General features: G+C 40.9%; 1 protein-coding gene across 1 annotated transcript in view; it reads right to left on the bottom strand.

Annotated features, from left to right (window-relative positions):
- NOTCH2 (notch receptor 2) overlaps positions 1 to 20,226 on the bottom strand; it is a 169,524-nt gene that overhangs the window by 65,851 nt on the left and 83,447 nt on the right. Inside the window, exon 5 of the mRNA XM_062192096.1 lies at positions 14,256 to 14,378. Coding sequence (XP_062048080.1) covers positions 14,256 to 14,378 — 123 coding nt within the window. The remainder of the gene's footprint in view (positions 1 to 14,255; positions 14,379 to 20,226) is intronic.

The raw sequence follows: 20,226 nt of genomic DNA, 5'->3' as shown, positions 1-20,226 counted from the left end.
GATCCGCAGCCAAGAGCCAGGAGCATCCTCCGGGTCTTCCATGTGAGTGCAGGGGCCCACGGACTTGGGCCATCTTCTACTGCTTTTCCAGGCCATAACAGAGAGCTGGATTGGAAGAGGAGCAGCTAGGACTAGAACCAGCGACCATATGGGATGCCGGCGTTTCAGGCCAGGGCTTTAACCTGCTGCACCACAGCACCTGCCAGTTCTGCCTGTTAATACAGTCTCCTGATATCCTCTATTCTTCCTGCAAGAACTCTGTTACAGTTCAAAATTTTACAGACAATTATAGGATTTAGATCTGTTTCTCACTACTATCTACTTCATAGACCACACTTTCAAGAATAGAAGCTCTTTCTCCATCACTGAATCCCCAGAATGTTAGCACAGTGCCCAGCTAATATTTATTACAAAGTGCTCAATAAACATGTTTTTAAATGAATGTTTACCTCTTTGTGTTATCTTACCTAAGCATCTTAATCCCAAAATAATAATAATTTTTCAAACTAACCTCTTAAATAGCAACAAAATTGTGTCTTTCTGGTTCATATCCTAAAGTTCTGTCACCTCCTTATCTACATTCACCAGTCAACACATAAATTTCTCATCCCAAGCTCCCTCCTTAGTATCTAAACTCCATCTCATTTGTACCACATCCAAGTTCACCTTACCCTTGCCCACTAATTCTTCAATCCTACGTTACAATAGACACTTCCCTTCCTTGGCTGAAATGTAAGCTTTCCCTAAAGACACTATCCCATCTCAGTCAACCCTCTCCAGCAGAGCTCCTGTGTTCCTCCACTTCCAGAAACTGCTACCTGCATCAAACAGTGCGGGAGATAACTGATTTTCTCTTTGTTTCCCAATGCCACTACCAACATCAAACAGTAAACATATATGTATTGAGTTATTCCTAGGTGCTAGACACAGTAGTAAGTGCTCTACATTGACTGTCAAATGTAATCTTCACATACAATTAATTAGCCCAGTTTACCAGATACAGTACAAACCCTGTCCATATGGAAGAAAAGACTGAAACATCAAAGGGAGGTAGGAAAGAGGAGTGATGAGTTTGGGCCAAGAATAACCAGAAAACTTAATGTTCCAATTCATTCATCCAACAAACACATACAGACACAAACACACATACACACAATGTGCCAGGTTCTAATCTATAAACATTTGGATTATAATGGTAAACAAAACAGACATGGCTTCTACTCTGAAGAACTTACAAGCAATTAGTGGTTTTATAACTGAACAAATAATGATAACATAGGGTGATAAGTGCTTTTAGGAGATATCTATTGTTGGGGCCGGAGCTGTGGTGTAGCGGATAAAGCTGCCAGCTACAGTGTCAGCATCCCATATGGCCATTGGTTCAAATCCCGGCTGCCCCACTTCCAATCCAGCTCTCTGCTATTGCCTGGGAAAGTAGCAGAAGATGGCATAAGTATTTGGGCCTCTGAACCTGCATGAGAGACCTGGAAGAAGCTCCTAGCTCCTGACTTCAGATCGGCACAGCTCCGTCTGCTGTGGCCATCCAGGATTGGAAGACCTCTCTCTCTCTCTCTCTCTCTCTCTCTGCTTCTGCCTCTCTGTAACTCTGCCTTTAAAATAAATAAATAAATCTTAAAAAAAAAAAGAGATATCTGTTGGAACAGGTGTTTAGATTAGCTGTTAAGATAGCAGTATCCTACATCAGAGTGCCTGGGTTCAGTTCCCAGCTCTGGCTTCTGACTCCAGCTTCCTGCTAATACAGATTTTCTGTATAGCAGCAGAAATGACTCAGGTTATCAGATACCCATACAGCGAACCTCAGTTGAGTGTCCAGGTCCTGGCTCTGGCCCAAGGCTGAGCCCCAGCCCAGCACTGGCCATCGCAGGCATTTGGGGGAGTGAATTAGGGGATGGGAGCTCTGTCTTCATGGTCAGTCTCTCAAGTAGATTTATAAAAAATTAAAACATGGGAGATACCTATTGCCATGGGAGCACAGAGTAAGGAGAACAGAGAACTAGAGAAAGAAACCTTTACGTGAAAGCCTGTAGGACACAGAGGAGTCCACCTGGTTGTACAGGAGTAAGTGTGTAAGAGCATGTGAGTGGCAGCGAGGGAGTATTTTAGGCAGAAGGAAGTCATGTGTACAGGCATGAATAGAAGAGACAGCATGGCTCATTTAAGGCAATGAAAAAAAAATCAGTGTGGCTGAATTACAAGGCATACATCAGGGAAGTGAAAAAGATGTGGCTGGAGAGGGAGTTACATGCAGTGCCTTGGAACGAGATCCAAAGACAAGAAGAACCCACTGAAGCGTTTTAAGTAAAGAAACAACTCCATCTGATTTGTGTTTCAGAATCTCCACTCTGCTGCAGTGAGCAGAATGGACTGAACTCTCTCTCACCCCTCCAGGTCAACAGCAATCTAAAGCACTGGGGGTCTCAGGTTCCTGTGGCCGCTATAGCAACCAGAAAGTCTACGGTGCATTCTCAGGCACATTCCGGATGTAGCAGCACTGAAAAGTATCCAGGTTCGGACACTGTACGGGGAGGCGTGGAAGCCAGGCATTCAGAGAGCTGATCCCTGGCATACAGGCTTCACACAGAAGAAGTGGTGCCAAGTTTTGGTTCCCCTGCTAGGAGGCCTGCACACTGATTCTATCCCCCACTTATTTAGGCTGCTGGGCTAAGCCAATTTACATAAGAGTCCCACCTCTCAAGAGGAGGAAAAATCTAAGTACAGCAAGGTGAAGAGTAAGAAGATCCCAGGGCAGCAACCTCCCCTGTCCATGGGCAGGCAGTTACCCAGCACGGAAGGAATAAAATGGAAAACAAAAACATGTGAACTATTAAAAGATTCTGCAACATAAAGAGTGAGAATACATGACTTAAGATGAAGATAAAAAAATATAGTGTGAAAAATATTCACTTCCAGAAACTAACACATCTCAAAGAATTGGTTCTGTGCTCTCAAGATATTTGAATATATTTAGGTTCTAAAAAGAACTGAAAAACAATCAGGTCATCGGGCTGTAATAAAAGGGGTTGAGAAGCAGGCAGAAACAGAAAGGACTTAAATGAGTAAATTTAAGACAACAGGAATATAGTTCAAATAAAAATTAAGATCTGAAGGAGTAACAGACAGAACTGACAATGAAGAAATAGGAATCAGTGCTTAAGAAGTTCTCAACAGCACAAAACACAAACAAGCAGATTAAAACATCAAAACAAAAGAATTTAGGTCTGGAGAAGAAAAAATGAAGATATAAACATAATAGGCTTTTCTAAAAATTCTAAAACAAATATAAAAGAAAGCAAAGGTGATAAGAGTTACTTCATCAAGCAAAAATAAACACTCAAGGGCTGGTATTGTAGCACAGTGGGTTAAGCTGCTGCCTGTGATGTCAACATCCCGTATGAGCACTGGTTCAAGTCCCAGTTGTTCTGCTTCTGATACAGCTCTCTGCTAATGTGCTTGGGAAAGTGGTGGAAAATGACACAGGTACTTGAGCCCCCTCAACCCATGTGGGAGACATGGATGGGGTTCCAGCCTCCTGGCTTCAGCCTGGCCTAGCCCCAGCCATTGCAGTCATTTGGGGAATGAACCAGCAGATGGAAGATCTCCCTCTCTGCCACTCTGCCTCTTAAATAAATAAAAAGAAACAATAAAAAAAAAAACTCATCTGACACTGCACTTCTCTATAACATGTACCACAAGAAGCGGAGGAACCATGTCTAAGGACTGGAAATTAAGTTGTGGTCTAACAATTCAATACCTAACCAAGATACCATCTGTGTATGAAAGCAAGTAAATCAAAAGAGATTTTTTTCAAAGATCCAAGAGCTCCAAAATTATGTCAATATGCAACTTTTTTGGAAAAGTTACTTAAAGATATCCTTACTGAGACTGAAAATCAATCAAAATAAAAAATGTAGAAATGTGTACAATGTAATACTTTAATCCTTTTTAGTATTTGTTGTTGTTGTTGTTGTTCTAGTACTAGTGGTTGAACTCTGTAATTAACACACAATTATTCTTAGGTGTTTAAATTTTAACTGAAAAGTGATCCCTGTTAAATTTAAGAGTGGAAAAAGAGAGGGAGGAGATGTACAATTTGGGACATGCTCAATCGGACTTGCCGCAAATGGTGGAGTTAGAAATGTGCCGGGGGATTCCAACACAATCCCATCAAGGTGGCATGTACCAATGCCATCTCACTAGTCCAAGTGATCAATTTCAGCTCACAATTGATGGCTCTGATAGGTCTAAGAGTCAAAGGGATCACACAAACAAGACAAGTGTCTGCTAATACTAACTGCTAGAATCAAAAAGGGAGAGAACGATCCAACATGGGAAGCGGGATACACAGCAGACTCATAGAATGGCAGATGTCCTAAACAACACTCTGGCCTCAGAATCAGCCCTCAAGGCATTCAGATCTGGCGGAAGAGCCCATGAGAGTATAGTAGGCATGGAAAGCCAAGACACCATGGAAAAGAAAAAAAGACCTAAATGAAAGATCTCTGTGAGTGAGATCCCAGTGGAAAGAACGGGGCCATCAAAGAAGGAGGTACCCTTCTCCGAAGGGAGGAGAGAACTTCCACTTTGACTATGACCCTATCGGAATAAGATCAAAGTCAGCGAACTCTAAAGGCTTCCATAGCCCTGGCAACTCATGACTAGAGCCTAGGGAGATTACTGATGCCATGAACAGGAGTGTCAAATTGTTAAGTCAGCAACAGGAGTCACTGTGTACTTACACCCCATGTGGGATCTGTCCTTAATGTGTTGTCTAATGTGAAGTGATGCTATAACTAGTACTGAAACAGTATTTTTATACTTTGTGTTTCTGTGTGGGTACAAACTGATGAGGTCTTTACTAATTATATACTGAATTGATCTTCTGTATATAAAGAGAATTAGAAATGAAAAAAAAAACAACCTGGTGTTAAATTGGAAATGGCATAGAAAATTAATTAATTTTTAAAAATATTATGTAGGATCTCTGTCTTTAATGTGCTGTACATTGTTATTTAATGCAATAATTAGTACTCCAATGGTAGTTTTTTCACTTTATGTTGCTATATGGGGCAAACTGTTGAAATCTTTACCTAATATATACTAAACTGATCTTCTGTATATAAAGAGAATTGAAAATGAATCTTTATGTGAATGGAAGGGGAGAGGGAGCGGGAAAGGGGAGGGTTGCGGGCGGGAGGGAAGTTATGGGAGGGGGGAAGCCATTGTAACCCATAAGCTGTACTTTGGAAATTTATATTCATTAAATAAAAGTTTAATAAATGAAAAAAATAAATAAATAAAATAAAAAAATGTAGAAATGAAAAAGTTGTGATGTAATTGTACTTATAGTCCAAAATAAGCTACACATAGAACTGGGTCTAAAATATAGCATAAACTGGGTTATCAAATTGTAAAAATCAAGAATAATTTTAAAAGAAGGTATATAAAAATTTCAAAAATCAATAATGACCCTGTAATATGAATTTTTTAAAACCCAGATTACATACAGATAATCTAGAAAGAGAAGGGAAGATATGGGAGCTATGGGAGAGGTAAACATAGGCTAATTCATCAATTTACAGGGAAGAAAATCAATAAATACAGCTGAATTTTTAACACTTAAAAGCAGAAAGGAGAACTGAAGTCCAAATTTTCTAAACCTGATTCCCTTTACAAACAAAAAATACTACATAGCACAATTTAACTAATCATACCTCTAGCAATTCCACTTCCTTGAATGACTGAATCACAAAGTTCAGTTCTAGCTCTTTCTCCCCCTTTTCTCCTATGATCAACATCCTGGGGTGAAGACCAAAAAGGTCATCTGAGTCAAGAGTTCTTACTTTTCTCAACCTGACAAACACAAACAGTGTGTATCTCAAGCACAGTCACATGCTGGACCTCCTTATATGACACTGACTGCCACAGTCCAAGATCTCAGACTTAATACTTTTATTCCTTAACTTCTTCATTTCCTTCCTTTCCCATTCCCAACAAAAATTTCACATAGTTTATGTCCCCTACTAAAATGTGTAACAAGGAGCCAGCATTGTGGTGTAGCAGGTAAAGCTACCACCTGTAACACTGGCATCCCATTGGGCATTGGTTCGTATTCTGGTTGTTCCACTTCTGATCCCACTCTTTACTAATGGCCTGGGAAAGCAGCCAAAGATGGCACAAGTGTTTGAGCCCCTGCCACCCACGTGAGACTCCCAAATGAAGCTCCTGACCCTGGCTTCAGTCTGCCTCAGCCCTGGCCATTGGGATTATCTGGGGAGTGAATCAGTGGAAGAAAGATCTCTCCCTCTTTTTTCTGTAACTTTGATTTTCAAATAAAAAAATAAAATTTTAAAAAATATATGTAACAGAAAAACTCCTCTCAAATAACTTCATTCATTAGCCAACCCCCTTCTAGCTATCTTAATTCTAGCTATCATAGAGTCTAGCCAAGACTCTATGGTCAGTCATGTGAACAAAGTTTCTGTCCACTAAAGCTACTGACCTATATCCCTTTCTTTTCCTTTCTTAGCTGTACAAAATATTAAGTGGTCCAAACCCATTCCCCCCACTTCCTCCTTCTACAACCTCACTTTTTTCTTTAGCACCCTGGAACCTGCTTCCTTCCTTTGTATGAAATTACTGTTAGAAGAATTCTTGCAACATCAAAAACCAACTAATTTTTTGCAGTTATCATTCTTATTTGAGTCTCATGGCTGTTACTTATTCAGTGACCTCCATTTGTTAACACTGGTTCTGAGAATGCCAAAATAAGAAGACCAGTTCCCAATTCTCTAAAAGCACAGAATCTATTAGATGAGCTGAGCATATATAGGCCAGTAAAAGCAGTAAACTACATTTTTTACACTATTACAATATTTAAACATCTTTACAATAGGTCAAAAGAAGTAAACTATTAGAGAGGCTGCAAAAAAAAAAAATTCAGAGTTGAGTTAAGAGCAATCTTATAATGCTATATCCCTTTGACTTGGTGATACTGATGCTACAATAACAAAGCTCTCTTCCAATCTCGCATACCTTTCCTTTTCTTGCCTTGGTTCCCCTTCATCATCCAACTTCTTAATGTGGACATTGCTCACACTTCAGACTCTAACCCTCACAGACCTGATACATGTCCATGGTGATGAAAAAAGTCTGTTTATAGACTCTACCTTTATTCTGAGCATCTGGGTCTTACTGTTGACTGTTTTTGGAAAATTTGCCTCATCTTACCATTATCTCTACCCTATTTATCTATGTCAATAGTCTCCACTTCTCCCATTACCCAGATTCAAAACAGAAATTGACCCCTTTATTTCCCCCTTATTCCACCAAACATTTAGATGGTTCCCAATTCCTATCCATGCTTCTTCTTCTTTTTTTTTTTTTTCCCCCAACAGGCAGAGTTAGTGAGAGAGAGAGAGACAGAGAGAAAGGTCTTCTTTCCATTGGTTCACTCCCCTAATGGCTGCCATGGCCGGTGCTGGGCGCCAATCTGAAGCCAGGAGCCGGGAACTTCCTCCCTGTCTCCCTTGCGGGTACAGGGACCCAAACACTTGGGCCATCCTCCACTGCCCTCCCGGGCCACAGCATAGAGTTGGACTGGAAGAGGAGCAACCAGGACTAGTACCTGGCACCCCAACCGGGACTAGAACCACAGGCAAAGGATTAGCCAAGTGAGCCATGGTGCCAGCCCCCATGCTTCTTTCAAAAGCATATTCATTGGCTGCAGCCGGCTTAACAGGCTAATCCTCCGCCTGCAGCGCTGGCACACCGGGATCTAGTCCTGGTTGGGGCGCCGGATTCTGTCCCAGTTGCTCCTCTTCCTGTCCAGCTGTCTGCTGTGGCCCGGGAAGGCAGTGGAGGATGGCCTAAGTCCTTGGGCCCTGCACCTGCATGGGAGACCAGGAGAAGCACCTGGCTCCTGGCTTCGGATCAGTGCGGTGTGCCGGCCGCAGTGTACCGGCTGCAGCAGCCATTGGGGGTGAACCAACAGAAAAAGGAAGACCTTTCTCTCTGTCTCTCTCTCTCTCACTGTCCACTCTGCCTGTAAAAAAAAAAAAAAAAAAAAAAAAAAAGCATATTCATTCACACTTTCTGCCTACTACTACTGTGCTTATGTGTAGACTTTCTTATTTCTTCCTGACAAATTTTAGCATTCTGGTGTTTTTTTTTTTTTTTTTTTTTTTTTTTTTTTTGACAGGCAGAGTGGATAGTGAGAGAGAGAGACAGAGAGAAAGGTCTTCCTTTGCCATTGATGCCGCGGCACCAGCCTCTATGTACAGTCTTAAAAAAAAGTAGTTGAGAAAAGTCTCTTCCTATAGAACAGTATGTCACCAAGTAGAAGCTGGACTGAAACAGAGAAATCCAACAGAAGTTCAAAATCAAAATACCACCAAAAAAGACTCCATTCCCACACACAAGTAACTTATGCACCACCTCTGATATATGTAATTGTTAACTCCTATCAAACATTTTTCCTGAAGTTGGAGCAAATGACAGCAATGGGGAATCTTGACCAAGTTTTTAGGCTCATCATGCTATGAAGGAGAGCTGAGACAAAAATCTGATCAGTTTTGTTTGACTCATATCCACCTAACTTCCATTGTTCACTTCTGCTTCATGTCCCAAAGCAGAATTCCGAGCCCAAGCTGAAATTACATTTCTGGATTAATAACAAGCATAGGAAAATAAATCACATCTGCCCCAGAAGTGAACCCAAAACCAAAAGCAGCCACAAAGAGGAATTTGTGAGCTGAGCTTAGAGTCAACTTTAATTCTGAAGGAAATGAGCCTTTAAAAAGAAAATTCATATAACAATCCATGTAGACAAAACATTAATCTATGCTGCTCAAATAAATTTTGGGGCCTTTTAAAATCTTTTTTTCCTTAAATGGATATCTGCCACAGCAGAACTTCTCTGATAAGATGGCTGAGAGCCAAACACAGTATAATATAGAGATCTGTGCTCAGTCTTCATCAAACCCTTAGGTACTTTCATTTCCTAAAGGACTATTTCGGTATTCAGACTTGTCGCTACAGCAGGATTCCTACAAAGAAGTAAACCATCTGCCCACATCCACCCCCAACACCAATTTCTTTTTGCCTCTGAGCTTCAGCTAGTCCAGAGAGCAGTATTTTTTGAAGGTACAAACACTGCTACAGCTGATAAAAAGGCTCTAAACTGGGCTACAACACAACTCTGCTCATAAGTGACAGGAAAGCCACACTGTAACAGAGCCAGGACAAGGCCTTCTTCCATGGAAAGCTGCAAATCTTTCCTTCTACCAGCCAGCGTCAGAGAAGATGTTCCCACAGTGCAGCAGCCATGGCTAACACCTACAGAACATCTCTGCTTCTAGAGTAGCACTAACTAATAAACACATAGATGTCACTTCATATTTTCTAGTAGCCACTTAAAAATAGGAAAAAAGGAACAGGCAACACTAACTTTAAGATTTTTTTTTAACTCAATGCATCTATCTTTTCAGAATCTTATCAATACATAAAAATCACTGAGTTTATTTTCATACCAAGTCTTCAAAATCAGAATTTTATAGTATACACATCACCATTCAACCCATCACAACTCAGATGTTCAACAGGAAGTGGCCACTTTACTGAATAGCATGGATCTAGAACATTCAGCAAAATAGCTGTTTGCTGAATAAAGGAAAAAAACAAAAACCATTTTTCTTGATTTTTAAAATTTATATAGCTGAACAAATTTCATGTATTTCATATTCACAGATACTTCCCATCCTCCCTCCTTCTTCCTTTCTTATTCTTTAATGTTTACATTGAGATATTTTCAGTTTATTTTATAAATATAAGCTTAACCTCCACTAAGCAAAGAATTCAACATATAGTTAAAAAAAAAAAAACAATAAAACACTGTTATTGCACCACCAGCTCTCCTAATAACCCAATAAAGCAAGTAAGAGATACTAGTTTCATGGACAGCAAATAAAGTCTTTTACAAAAAGGAAGATAACTTGATGTAAATCAAATGATTAATACAGTTGGAAAAATTTCTGCTCACCTTTAAGCCTCGAACTTGGTACAAAGACCAAGCTTTTTAAGTATGTGCACTTACAAAATAAAACTTTACTTATCTGGCTCTTCTTGCTACAAACATGAAAAAAGTTGGAATTTCCATGTATTTAAAATTAACAACCAGTTTTTTTAGACATATAATCTCACTCATTCTTTTCCAGGTGGTTGGCAACTTTCATTTATTCTCCTCCTAGTCTAATCCCAAACCTTCATTTTCTACTTTGTCCAAAGCCAGACCAAACAGTTCATGTTCTAATTCTACAGCTGGCAACTTCCAAGGGAATTCTGAACAAAGTTGGAATAAGGCTCTTAGGTATAGTAAAAAAGCACCAGACCGAATGTAAAACATTTACATAATGCTAACTTCTAAACTCAAATTACCACTCAGTCTTAAAAGGTGAAAACATGAAGACTAAACCATCAAATTCTAGAAAATTATAAATTGAACTTTTAATCCATTACAGAAGTCCAAAGTCCTTAAAAAATAAAAAGGACAGCTCATAAATTCAATTTGATATAGAAAAATGACCGCAGATTTGAATACAGATCTGGAGTTCAACAAACCTAGATTTAAACCCTAACCAGACTGCTGTGTGCCTTGGGAAAATTATTTAAATCTTTTGAATATGCATCATCATGCATAAAAGGACATTTAATAAACTACTCTTAATGCAACTTTGGCAAAAAAAAAATACACAAAATAAAAAATTGCAACTAGCATATTATTTGGGTGCTGACAAATCTAAGTTAACTCCTAGACCCCAGCCCCATTAATTTCTTTCATTTATGTAAAGCAGAAAATACTAACCTGAACTTATGGCTGTAATACAAGCAGAAATCGAAACTCCGTAACACAAAATTTTCTTACTGTTCTTCTCCCAGAATGGGGCAGAGATTGGGATGGTAAAGAGTTCAGCCACATGCTATGAGAACAAAGGTCTGTAAAGAGCTTTCACTGTCACCAACAGTTCAACAACTGGTACCTGGTAACTCAGTACTTCCCACACAGCAAGCATATAATGATGTCAGTAGAAATGTGGCAAGTGTTACCACAGAGGAACACAGTCTAGAGAATGCTCAGCTCAGCTGAGAGGTCAGGGGAGGCTTCCAGAAGGAGGTAACCACTTGGTCTGAGTCTAGCAGGCAAAAATTTGACAGGAAAACATGGGAGGAGTGGAGAAGAGAAATCTAGAGAAAAGGAACTGTGTGAATAAAAACACAGGATGTGAAACAACATGTGGTAGGTACAGGAGAACTGAGAGTAGCGCCCATCGGTGAACACTAAGTCTCTTGGATGCATGAGAAGAAGATCAGAGCAGACACAATTGAGGCACAAAGGGCTTCATATAACCGAGGGCAAAAACCAAGGCTTATCACTGAAAGATCAAGCATTGTCATGAGTGAAAAACAGGAAGGAAATCTGTGGTGAGAAGTCAGGACTGAGGGTCACGCTAAAACAAAGTATCGAAAGTCATGAAAATTGCCACACTGAAGTTATCCATGATCTCTTCCGCCCTTTCTCTAAAATACAAAAACACATAGGAAAGGAGTATCCTTCACGAATCAAAGAGGCATTTATTAAATATCTTGGGGTAAGAAATTTGGGTAAGATATAATTTCATTAAGATTGTGTCCCCATAAGATCAGACCTTCCTAATTAACACTGAAGCAGGAAACAGAATATGGTATCAAAGATAAATCAGCAACGGAATTAAAATTCTATTTAATCTTCACTGGCATCAGAAGCCCCAGTATCATTTTTTTAAAGATTTATTTATTTATTTGAAAGTCACAGTTATACAGCGAGAGGAGGAGAGGCAGAGAAAGAAAGAGAAAGAGAAAGAGAGAGAGAGAGAGAGAGAGAGAGAGAGAGGTCTTCATCCGCTAGTTCACTCTCCAATTGGCCGCCAACTGTCGGAGTTGCGCCAATCCGAAGACAGGAGCTTCTTCTGGGTATCCCACGTGGGTGCAGGTGCCCAGGACTTGACCCATCTTCTATTGCTTTCCCAGGCCAAAGCAGAGAGCTGGATTGGAAATAGAGCAGCCAGTACTTGAACCGGTGCCCATATGGGATGCTGGCACTGCAGGCGGCAGCTTTACCTCAGAAACCCCCATTTTACACAGAGTCACTCTCTCACAAGGTAAGGGAGAGATTAAAATAGAGTCAGGTTCCTACCAAGTATGTGATCCTGCCCAACATTACTGTGAAGTCATTAAAAAGAGGAAAAATTCAAATCTTACAGTTATTGTCAGTAAATTAACTTGGCAGTAATTTTTTTCAGTTGTAAATATGGCTTCTTAAAAATATGCGGAGAGGCCGGCGCCGTGGCTCAACAGGCTAATCCTCCGCCTTGCGGCGCCAGCACACCGGGTTCTAGTCCCGGTCGGGGCACCGATCCTGTCCCGGTTGCCCCTCTTCCAGGCCAGCTCTCTGCTGTGGCCAGGGAGTGCAGTGGAGGATGGCCCAAGTGTTTGGGCTCTGCACCCCATGGGAGACCAGGAGAAGCACCTGGCTCCTGCCATCGGAACAGCGCGGTGCCCTGGCCGCCGCGACCGCGGCGGCCATTGGAGGGTGAACCAACGGCAAAAGGAAGACCTTTCTCTCTCTGTCTCTCTCTCTCTCTCACTGTCCACTCTGCCTGTCAAAAAAAAAAAAAAAAAATGCGGAGAAATGGTAAAAGCTGGAGCACACACAATAGAAATGCCAGGGGGCAAAAAATTGTGAGGGGGCAGGCACTGTGGCACAGCAGGTTAAGCTGCTGCTTGGGATGCCTGCATCCTGTATCAGAGTGCTGACTCAAGGCCTGGCTGGATACTCTGCTCCCAATTCAGCTTCCTACTAATGCACCCAGAAAGGCAGAGGATGATGGTCCAAGTGCCTGTGTCCCTATCACCCACATGGGAGATTCAGATGGGAATACTAGGATCCTGTCTTCAGCTGGAAACCAGACCTGGCTTTTGTGGGCCTTTGGGTAGTGAGCCAGCAAATGGAGGATCCCTCTCTCTGTCACTCTGCTTTCCAAATAAATAAATAAATCTGGGGAAAAAAAAAAAAGACATTGTGAAGAAATTCTAGGGGAAGTCCAATTCCAGGGAAATCCAGTGGGACAATAAAAAGGACAGTTTGGAAATAAAAAGCAGAAATGTATACTCATCCAGAAAATGATGTAACTGAAGCTTTAAATTACTTTTGTCTTTTCCTATTCAGAGTCTACAGCTCTACGGTACTCTGAATAATTAGACACTACAAATAAAGTAAAGTAATTCTGAGGCACTAAAGAACAGTGATGGCCATAATCCAACATTAAAACTTCCTGGCAGGAGACACCATCACCAGTACTGCAGTTCCTTCTTAATACTACTCACTCACTTCTTGGAGTTCCACATTAACTCAATCAATTTCTCTCAAAACAGCTCAGTTCTTAGTCCCTTAATTAGTTCTTAATTTGCTTCAACTTTTGGCAGATAGATATAATGAGAACTTACAGTCAAATGTTTGCATAAAATCACAACTTTCAAAAATAACTGAAAACCCTGCCTAAGACAACAGGAGAAACTTCCTAGAGGCTGTAAAATTATTCTTCTTAGGTCAGAGACAGAAAAATCTATTTTTATCCTATGCACCAAAAGGGATACAAAAAAGAAGAGAACAGAAATGTAGGATGGACAGCACTAAAAAAAAAAAAAAAAGTTATCGAGAGTAACTGCCCAACTTTTTGCCTAGTTATGGGGTGTGACAATAAGATAGGGTAGAGTTTCTGTCTGTGAACAAAAAATAAACTTTGAAATTCCATGGTGTATATAATTTATTTCGGTATTAATGCTTCTTCTCAGATATTTATTAAGCATCTATTATGTTCCAGGCCATGTGCTGCTTTTCCCAGGTAATAGGCTTAGGTCTCTCAGGAATGCTCTGCTCTCTTACATGCCATAGCACTAAGCATGGTAGGGGCCAGAGCTGCTGCCCAATAATACCTGTAAAAATATTTGTCTTTGTGGGAACAAAGTGCAACACATGAGATCAGCACCATACCCAACACTCTGGCCTAGAGATCCCTGTTCAGTTCACATGCAGGCCCCCAAAGTGGCCACAGATAATGCATAAAGGTGCCTGCTTTTATAATGGCCTGCCTCTTGTCACCAATCCACACCTCACGCCAGTGGACCTGCCACACTGTCCATACCTGTCCACTGAGGAGGGCAGCGGCAGTTGTAAGTGTTGACTCCATCCACACAAACCCCTCCATTCTGACACTTGTGGTTAGGGCAGTCATCAATGTTCCGCTCACAGGTGTTCCCTTCAAAACCTGGTAAGAGAAGAATGGAAGAAAGTGATGAACTCTCAGATAGAACTGGGCTGCTCTTAGCACACGGTCACCCAAACGGACTGGCATCATGATTTCAGCTCAACAGCTAGTAGGTGCTCAACCCAGGATTTACCACAGGGAAAAAAAATCCCCAATCTCGTGTCTTCTATGTCCTCAAGTATAGCTAGACAGTAAAAATGACTCATTATAACAAAGACATGCCTTCACAATTACCTCACAAGGATTTCAAAAGTGTTTTTATGAAATGAAACCCCAGAAGATAAATGTCTACTTGGGACACAGTCACTGCTTCCAAAAAAGAAGGTATTAGATTTTCCCCAGCTCCATACCAGATTAATGGAAAGAACAGATAAAACATTTCTGAATTAAATTTATGTTCTTCTCATTTTTTTCCCCTTGGGATGATTGCTCAAGGAGGCCTCCAAAACCAGGCTAGGGAGGACATAAGAAAAACACTGAACTTAAAAGTATGAACACATGGGTCGAGCCCCAATCTCACCACCTACAAGCATTATTAATACACAGTGAGTTACAAACTCTGAATCAGCTCCGTCCCTGTAAAACGAGGCTGGTCCCACCTGCCCAGCCTGCCTTTCTGGATTGTTGTCAGAGTCACATCATGAGTAAAGTGTTACACAAACGTTAAAAGCTTTCTGAAAATGGGGAGCATTATTACTAATTAAACTGACCAGCACTTCAAATTCTTCATGCTCCTCTACATTTATAGCACTGCTTCCTTCCTCTTGATTTTTCCCTTTTATGAAAAATGAAACTAGCATACCACAAACTTCATCCAAACTGCGTGCAGAGTGGGCCTCTGTAATTTATATATGAATTGGGTTTCTTCCATTTTCTTTCCTGGCTAGCTAATCCCAAACTAACAAACCAGACTACCAGCTTTACATTTGAAATAGATTATAACTAAGTATTTGGACTCCTCAAAATATCCCTTATTATTTGGTATTCAGTCTGTTCAAGAAGATGAGTCACTAAGCAAGCATGAGAAAGACTGTGCAAATACAGACTCAGATTTTTAAAAAGGTATCATAATACTCGTATTTCTGTTTAATTATATGGCAAGTTGACGATGTTACAAATGGATGATCGGGTCAGATAATACTGAATTGTTTATTCCACCCTTTTGATAAAGAAAGTGAGGCATTACCTACATATCTAACCACACAACAAACCTTGAATGAAAACTGAGGTCTACGCTCATACTAGCGCTCTTTTTTTTTTTTTTTTTAAGATTTATTTATTTATTTGAAAGTCAGAGTTACACACAGAGAGAAGGAGAGGCGGGGGGGGGGGGTAGGGAGGGAGGGGTCTTCCATCTGCTGGTTCACTCCCCAATTGGCCACAACAGCCAGAGCTGTGCCAATCCAAAACCAAGAGCCAGAAGCTCCTCCAGGTCTCCCATGCAGGTGCACTGGTCCAGGTACTTGGGCCATGTTGTACTGCTTTCCCAGGCTTTTAGCAGAGAGCTGTATCAGAAGTGGAGCAGCTGGAACTTGAACCGGCGCCCATATGGGATGCTGGCACTGCAGGTGGTGGCTTTACTTGCTACACCACAACGCCAGCCCTGGCTAGCACTCTTAATGGAGACATTCTTTACAAGAATTCAAGATACATGTTCAGATGGTGGGGGGAAATGGGGCTGCTGGATCACCACTGCTGGAACTTGTGTAGCCTGGTGGTACTCCAAGACTACTGATGGCCATCCTCCCCCTAACTTGATCTGTCCGATGACTAAGACTACAGTACCAGGGGGTTAGTGGCAAAGCCTTGTAGCTAAACTATAAGGAATAGAAACTGTGACCTAGACTTTAGTTTAGCCAATGTTACAACTAACTGAATCCACCAACCACAGACAAATTAAGAAAGCAGAAGCATTTCAACATAATCACAATAGATAAGAAATAAAACGTTTTCTTTTTACAACTGACTATTTTTGAGGATGATCTTCCTTTCCAAATGCAGGTAAATAAGAAAGCAGGTAGCTAAGAGTGTTAATTCATGTTTGGAAGTATGGCCTCGGGGCTGGCACTGTGGCATAGCAGGTAAAAACCATCACCTGCAGTGCTGGTATCCCATATGGGCGCCAGTACAAGACCAGGCTGCTCCACCTCCGATCCAGCTCTCTGCTGTGGCCTGGGAAAGCAGTGGAAGATGGCCCAAGTCCTTGAGCCCCTGTACCCATGTGGGAGCCCCGGAGGAAGCTCCTGGCTCCTGGCTTCAGATCGGCGCAGCTCTGGCCATTGCAGCAATCTGGGGAGTGAACCAGCGGATGGAAGACCTCTCTCTCTTCCTCCCTCCCTCCCTCCCTCCCTCTCTCTCTCTCTGCCTCTCCTCTCTCTGTGTAACTTTTTCAAATAAATCTTTAAAAAAAGACATAAGAAGTCCTTAATCAACAAATGGTACTGGAACAACTACATATGCACACGAAGAAACATGAAGTTGGATCCCTTCCTCACACATGAAAATTAACTCAGATCAGAGACCTAAATATAAGAGCTCAAATTATAAAACTCTTGGGGAAAAAAAAGTAAATTTTTTAACTTATGCTAAGCAAGACTTTCTTAAACATCACCATAAATAAGCACAAGCAACAAAAGAAAAAAGAGCTAAACTGAACTTCATCAAATTAAAAGCATTTGGACTTCAACCATTATGATCAAGAAAGTGAAAAAACAGCCAAAAGAATGAGAGAAAGTATTTGCAAATCATGTATCTGATAACAGGCTTGTGTTTAGAATGTATAAAGAACTCATATAGCCCAATAATTAAAAGACAAACCAAATATAAAATGGGCAAAGGATTTACACAGATATTCTCTGGAAATCACACACAAATGGTCAACAAGCATATGAAATGATGTTCAACATCATGGGTCATCAAGTAATACAAACAAAACCAGTCATATACCAACCACCTCATGCCCAGTAGAAGCACTTATAAAGAAGATGTGGTGAAGATGTGGAAAAACTGGAACCCAATCCATTGTTGGCTGGAATATAAAATAGTACAGCTACTTGAGAATATGGCCCAAAAGTTCCTGAAAAGGCTACAAAGAGCTACCAAATGGCCCAACAATTCCACTTCAAGGTATACAGGAGGGCTTCAAAAGGTTCACAGAAAATGCTTATTATTTTTTAATTCAATTTGTCCATGAACATTTTGAAATTCCTTCATATACCCAAGAAAAATGAAAACATATCTATACAAACCTTATATAAGAATGATCATAGCAGCATTATTCGTAACAGTCAAAAACCGAAAGCAACTCAAAGGTCAATCAACTTATGAATGGATAAATGTGGTAAAAGCCAAGCGATGGAATATTATTCAGTCATAAAAAGTAATGAAGTACTAATACCTGCCATAACATGGATGAACCTTGAAAACATCATGCTAAATGAAAGAAGTCAACCACAAATAACCACATATTGCATGTTCCTATTTATGCAGCAGGATAGGCAAATAAAGACATATTAAAAAAAAAAGTATATTGGCCACTACCTAGGGCTGGGAGAAGTTAAAAGGAAAGGGGAATGGGAATAATAATAATAATAATAATAATAGGTACAAGGTTTCTTTTAGAGTACACAAATAATATAAAATTGTGGTGATTGTTTTACATATCTATGAGTATTCTAAAAACCACTGAATAGTAGACTTCAAAAATCAAACTGGGGCTGGTGCTGTAGGCTAAGCTTCTGCCTGTGGTGCCAGCATCCCACGTGGGCACTGGTTCTAGTCCCGGCTGCTCCTTTTCTGATCTAGCTCTCTGCCATGGCTTGGGAAAGCAGTGGAAGATGGCCCAGGTGCTTGGGCCCCTGCACTGACATGGGAGACCCAGAAGAAGCTCCTGGCTCCTAGCTTTGGACAGGCCCAACTATGGCCATTGTGGCCATTTGGGGAGTGAACCAGCAGATGGAAGACCTTTCTCTCTGTTTCTCCCTCTCTCTATCTGTAACTCTACTTTTCAAATAAATGAATAAAATCTTCAAAAAAATTTAAAAACCGAGCAAATTATATGGTGTGTAAATTGTATCTCAATAAGGCTGCTACATTAGGGGAGAAAGCACTTAAACTGGTGGCTAACACATACTAGTTAAGATTTATATTATCAATGAGATTACACCATCACTTAGAAATGACCTATTCTAAACCTTTTATATAGTAAATGAAAAAGTTGAGGGCTCCAGGCTGACCTGCCAAAGGTTCCATAGCTAGTAGGCAGGTGTCCATCTGGAGCAATTCACTTTATCCAGTGCTTTCTGGGGCCCCAGAGTACCCTTTCAACAAACTGAAACACCGGCTTTAGGTCAAAAGTTCCCAAGTCTAAGAAAACTCAAGCAAAATCAGTTTTCCTCCAGTGTTAATACAGGATTTATGCTTTAAAAAAAAAAGAGATGGAGAACTCTTTTTGGAAAGAGCTAGCAAATTCTCCTAAGAAACAGACTACCCAAAGCAGGGGAAAGGGTTACAATGACTAAGTGACAGTGCAGTCACTTCTTAAAAATACTTTTTTAAGTTTCAGAGGAAAAACTCCAGACCTGTGGGTGGGCAGGGAGTAGCAGATTCACAGAGAGGCCCATATGGCTGTACTAAAAGGACTCTGCTGCTTAAAGCCAATTCCCATCCTTAAAAGGCCAAAAGGAGAGAAATTAGACTTAGAAGGAACATTTAAAAACTGTGCTGTTACAAAACCGTGGGCCATTTAATGATTAATGACGGCAGTGAGAGTAGAGAGCAGAAAAGAGTCCTTTGAACTTGTCATCCCACACAGAGAACAGCATCTCTTAAGAGGGGCACCCATATCTTCCCATTTTCAAACCCTGGGAGGTGAGGGCTGCAACGGCGGGGTGGAGCAGAGCAAAGAGAAGAGAAGAGAAGTGAAGCAGACAGGACACAATGAAGATGCTCATGGGCCAGGCTGGAAATCCCTAAGAAAAGCTTCCATGAGCAGAGATGAACAGAGAAGGAAAAAAAAAAGGGATACCTAGAACTGGATGAAAGAAACAAGATATCTTCCACCATCCACCCCAGGGAAGAAGTTTATCACAAAAGCAAACCTGCCCTAATATGATTAGTATAAAAACCCAAAGGAACTCCATATACCCCTGAGTGTGAGAATGCAAGGGGGAATTACTTCTAATAGTTCTGAAGCTCAGTCACAACAGAGCAGACACAGAAGCCACAAAATGTGCTTAAACTTTAGCCCGGGAGGGGCAAAGGTGGTTTTCAGAGGATAGACCTTCACTGCCGCCGAGAGGAGAGCAGGCACCTTTTTAGGAAGCTTTAAAAAATAAATAAATAATAATTTTTTAAAAACCACCATCACAGAGGATAAGATGTTGGAGAGGAAAAAAAGGAAAAAAGCACACTGTGGACTATCCAACCCAACTGGGAGCTTAAGGGACAGCCAGTAGATTCAAAACGGCCCACTGTTTTCTGATTACATGTGCCACTTGATTAAAATAGCCACAAGCACAAAACCGGCCTAACTCATTCTCTCCTCAATGGTTGGCCCTAACCCAAAAATACCAGGAGTCAATGATTCAATAATTTATTTTCATGCTCTATTTTGTTCCTATGTTAAAACTGCTGTGGCTGGGGGCCCCTTTCTCAGGGTTTTACATAATGGGGGCCTCACGAAGTGTCCAGGTTATTAATAGTGGCTGATCCAAGGGGAAGATGAAATGAGGCTCCTTATTAGTTCCCTCTTGAAGACATTCTTTTTCCCTTCCTCTGTGGAGAAGCATTTCTATGTCACACGAGATGAGTCATTTCTGCAGTTTAACCCCTCCTCACGAGTCCTGCA

This window comes from Lepus europaeus, chromosome 5 (assembly GCF_033115175.1).
Source record: "Lepus europaeus isolate LE1 chromosome 5, mLepTim1.pri, whole genome shotgun sequence".
In the NCBI taxonomy this organism is placed as follows: domain Eukaryota; kingdom Metazoa; phylum Chordata; class Mammalia; order Lagomorpha; family Leporidae; genus Lepus; species Lepus europaeus.
The sequence above is the reverse complement of the archived record's forward strand: the minus strand, read 5'-3'. Positions and strand labels throughout refer to the sequence as shown.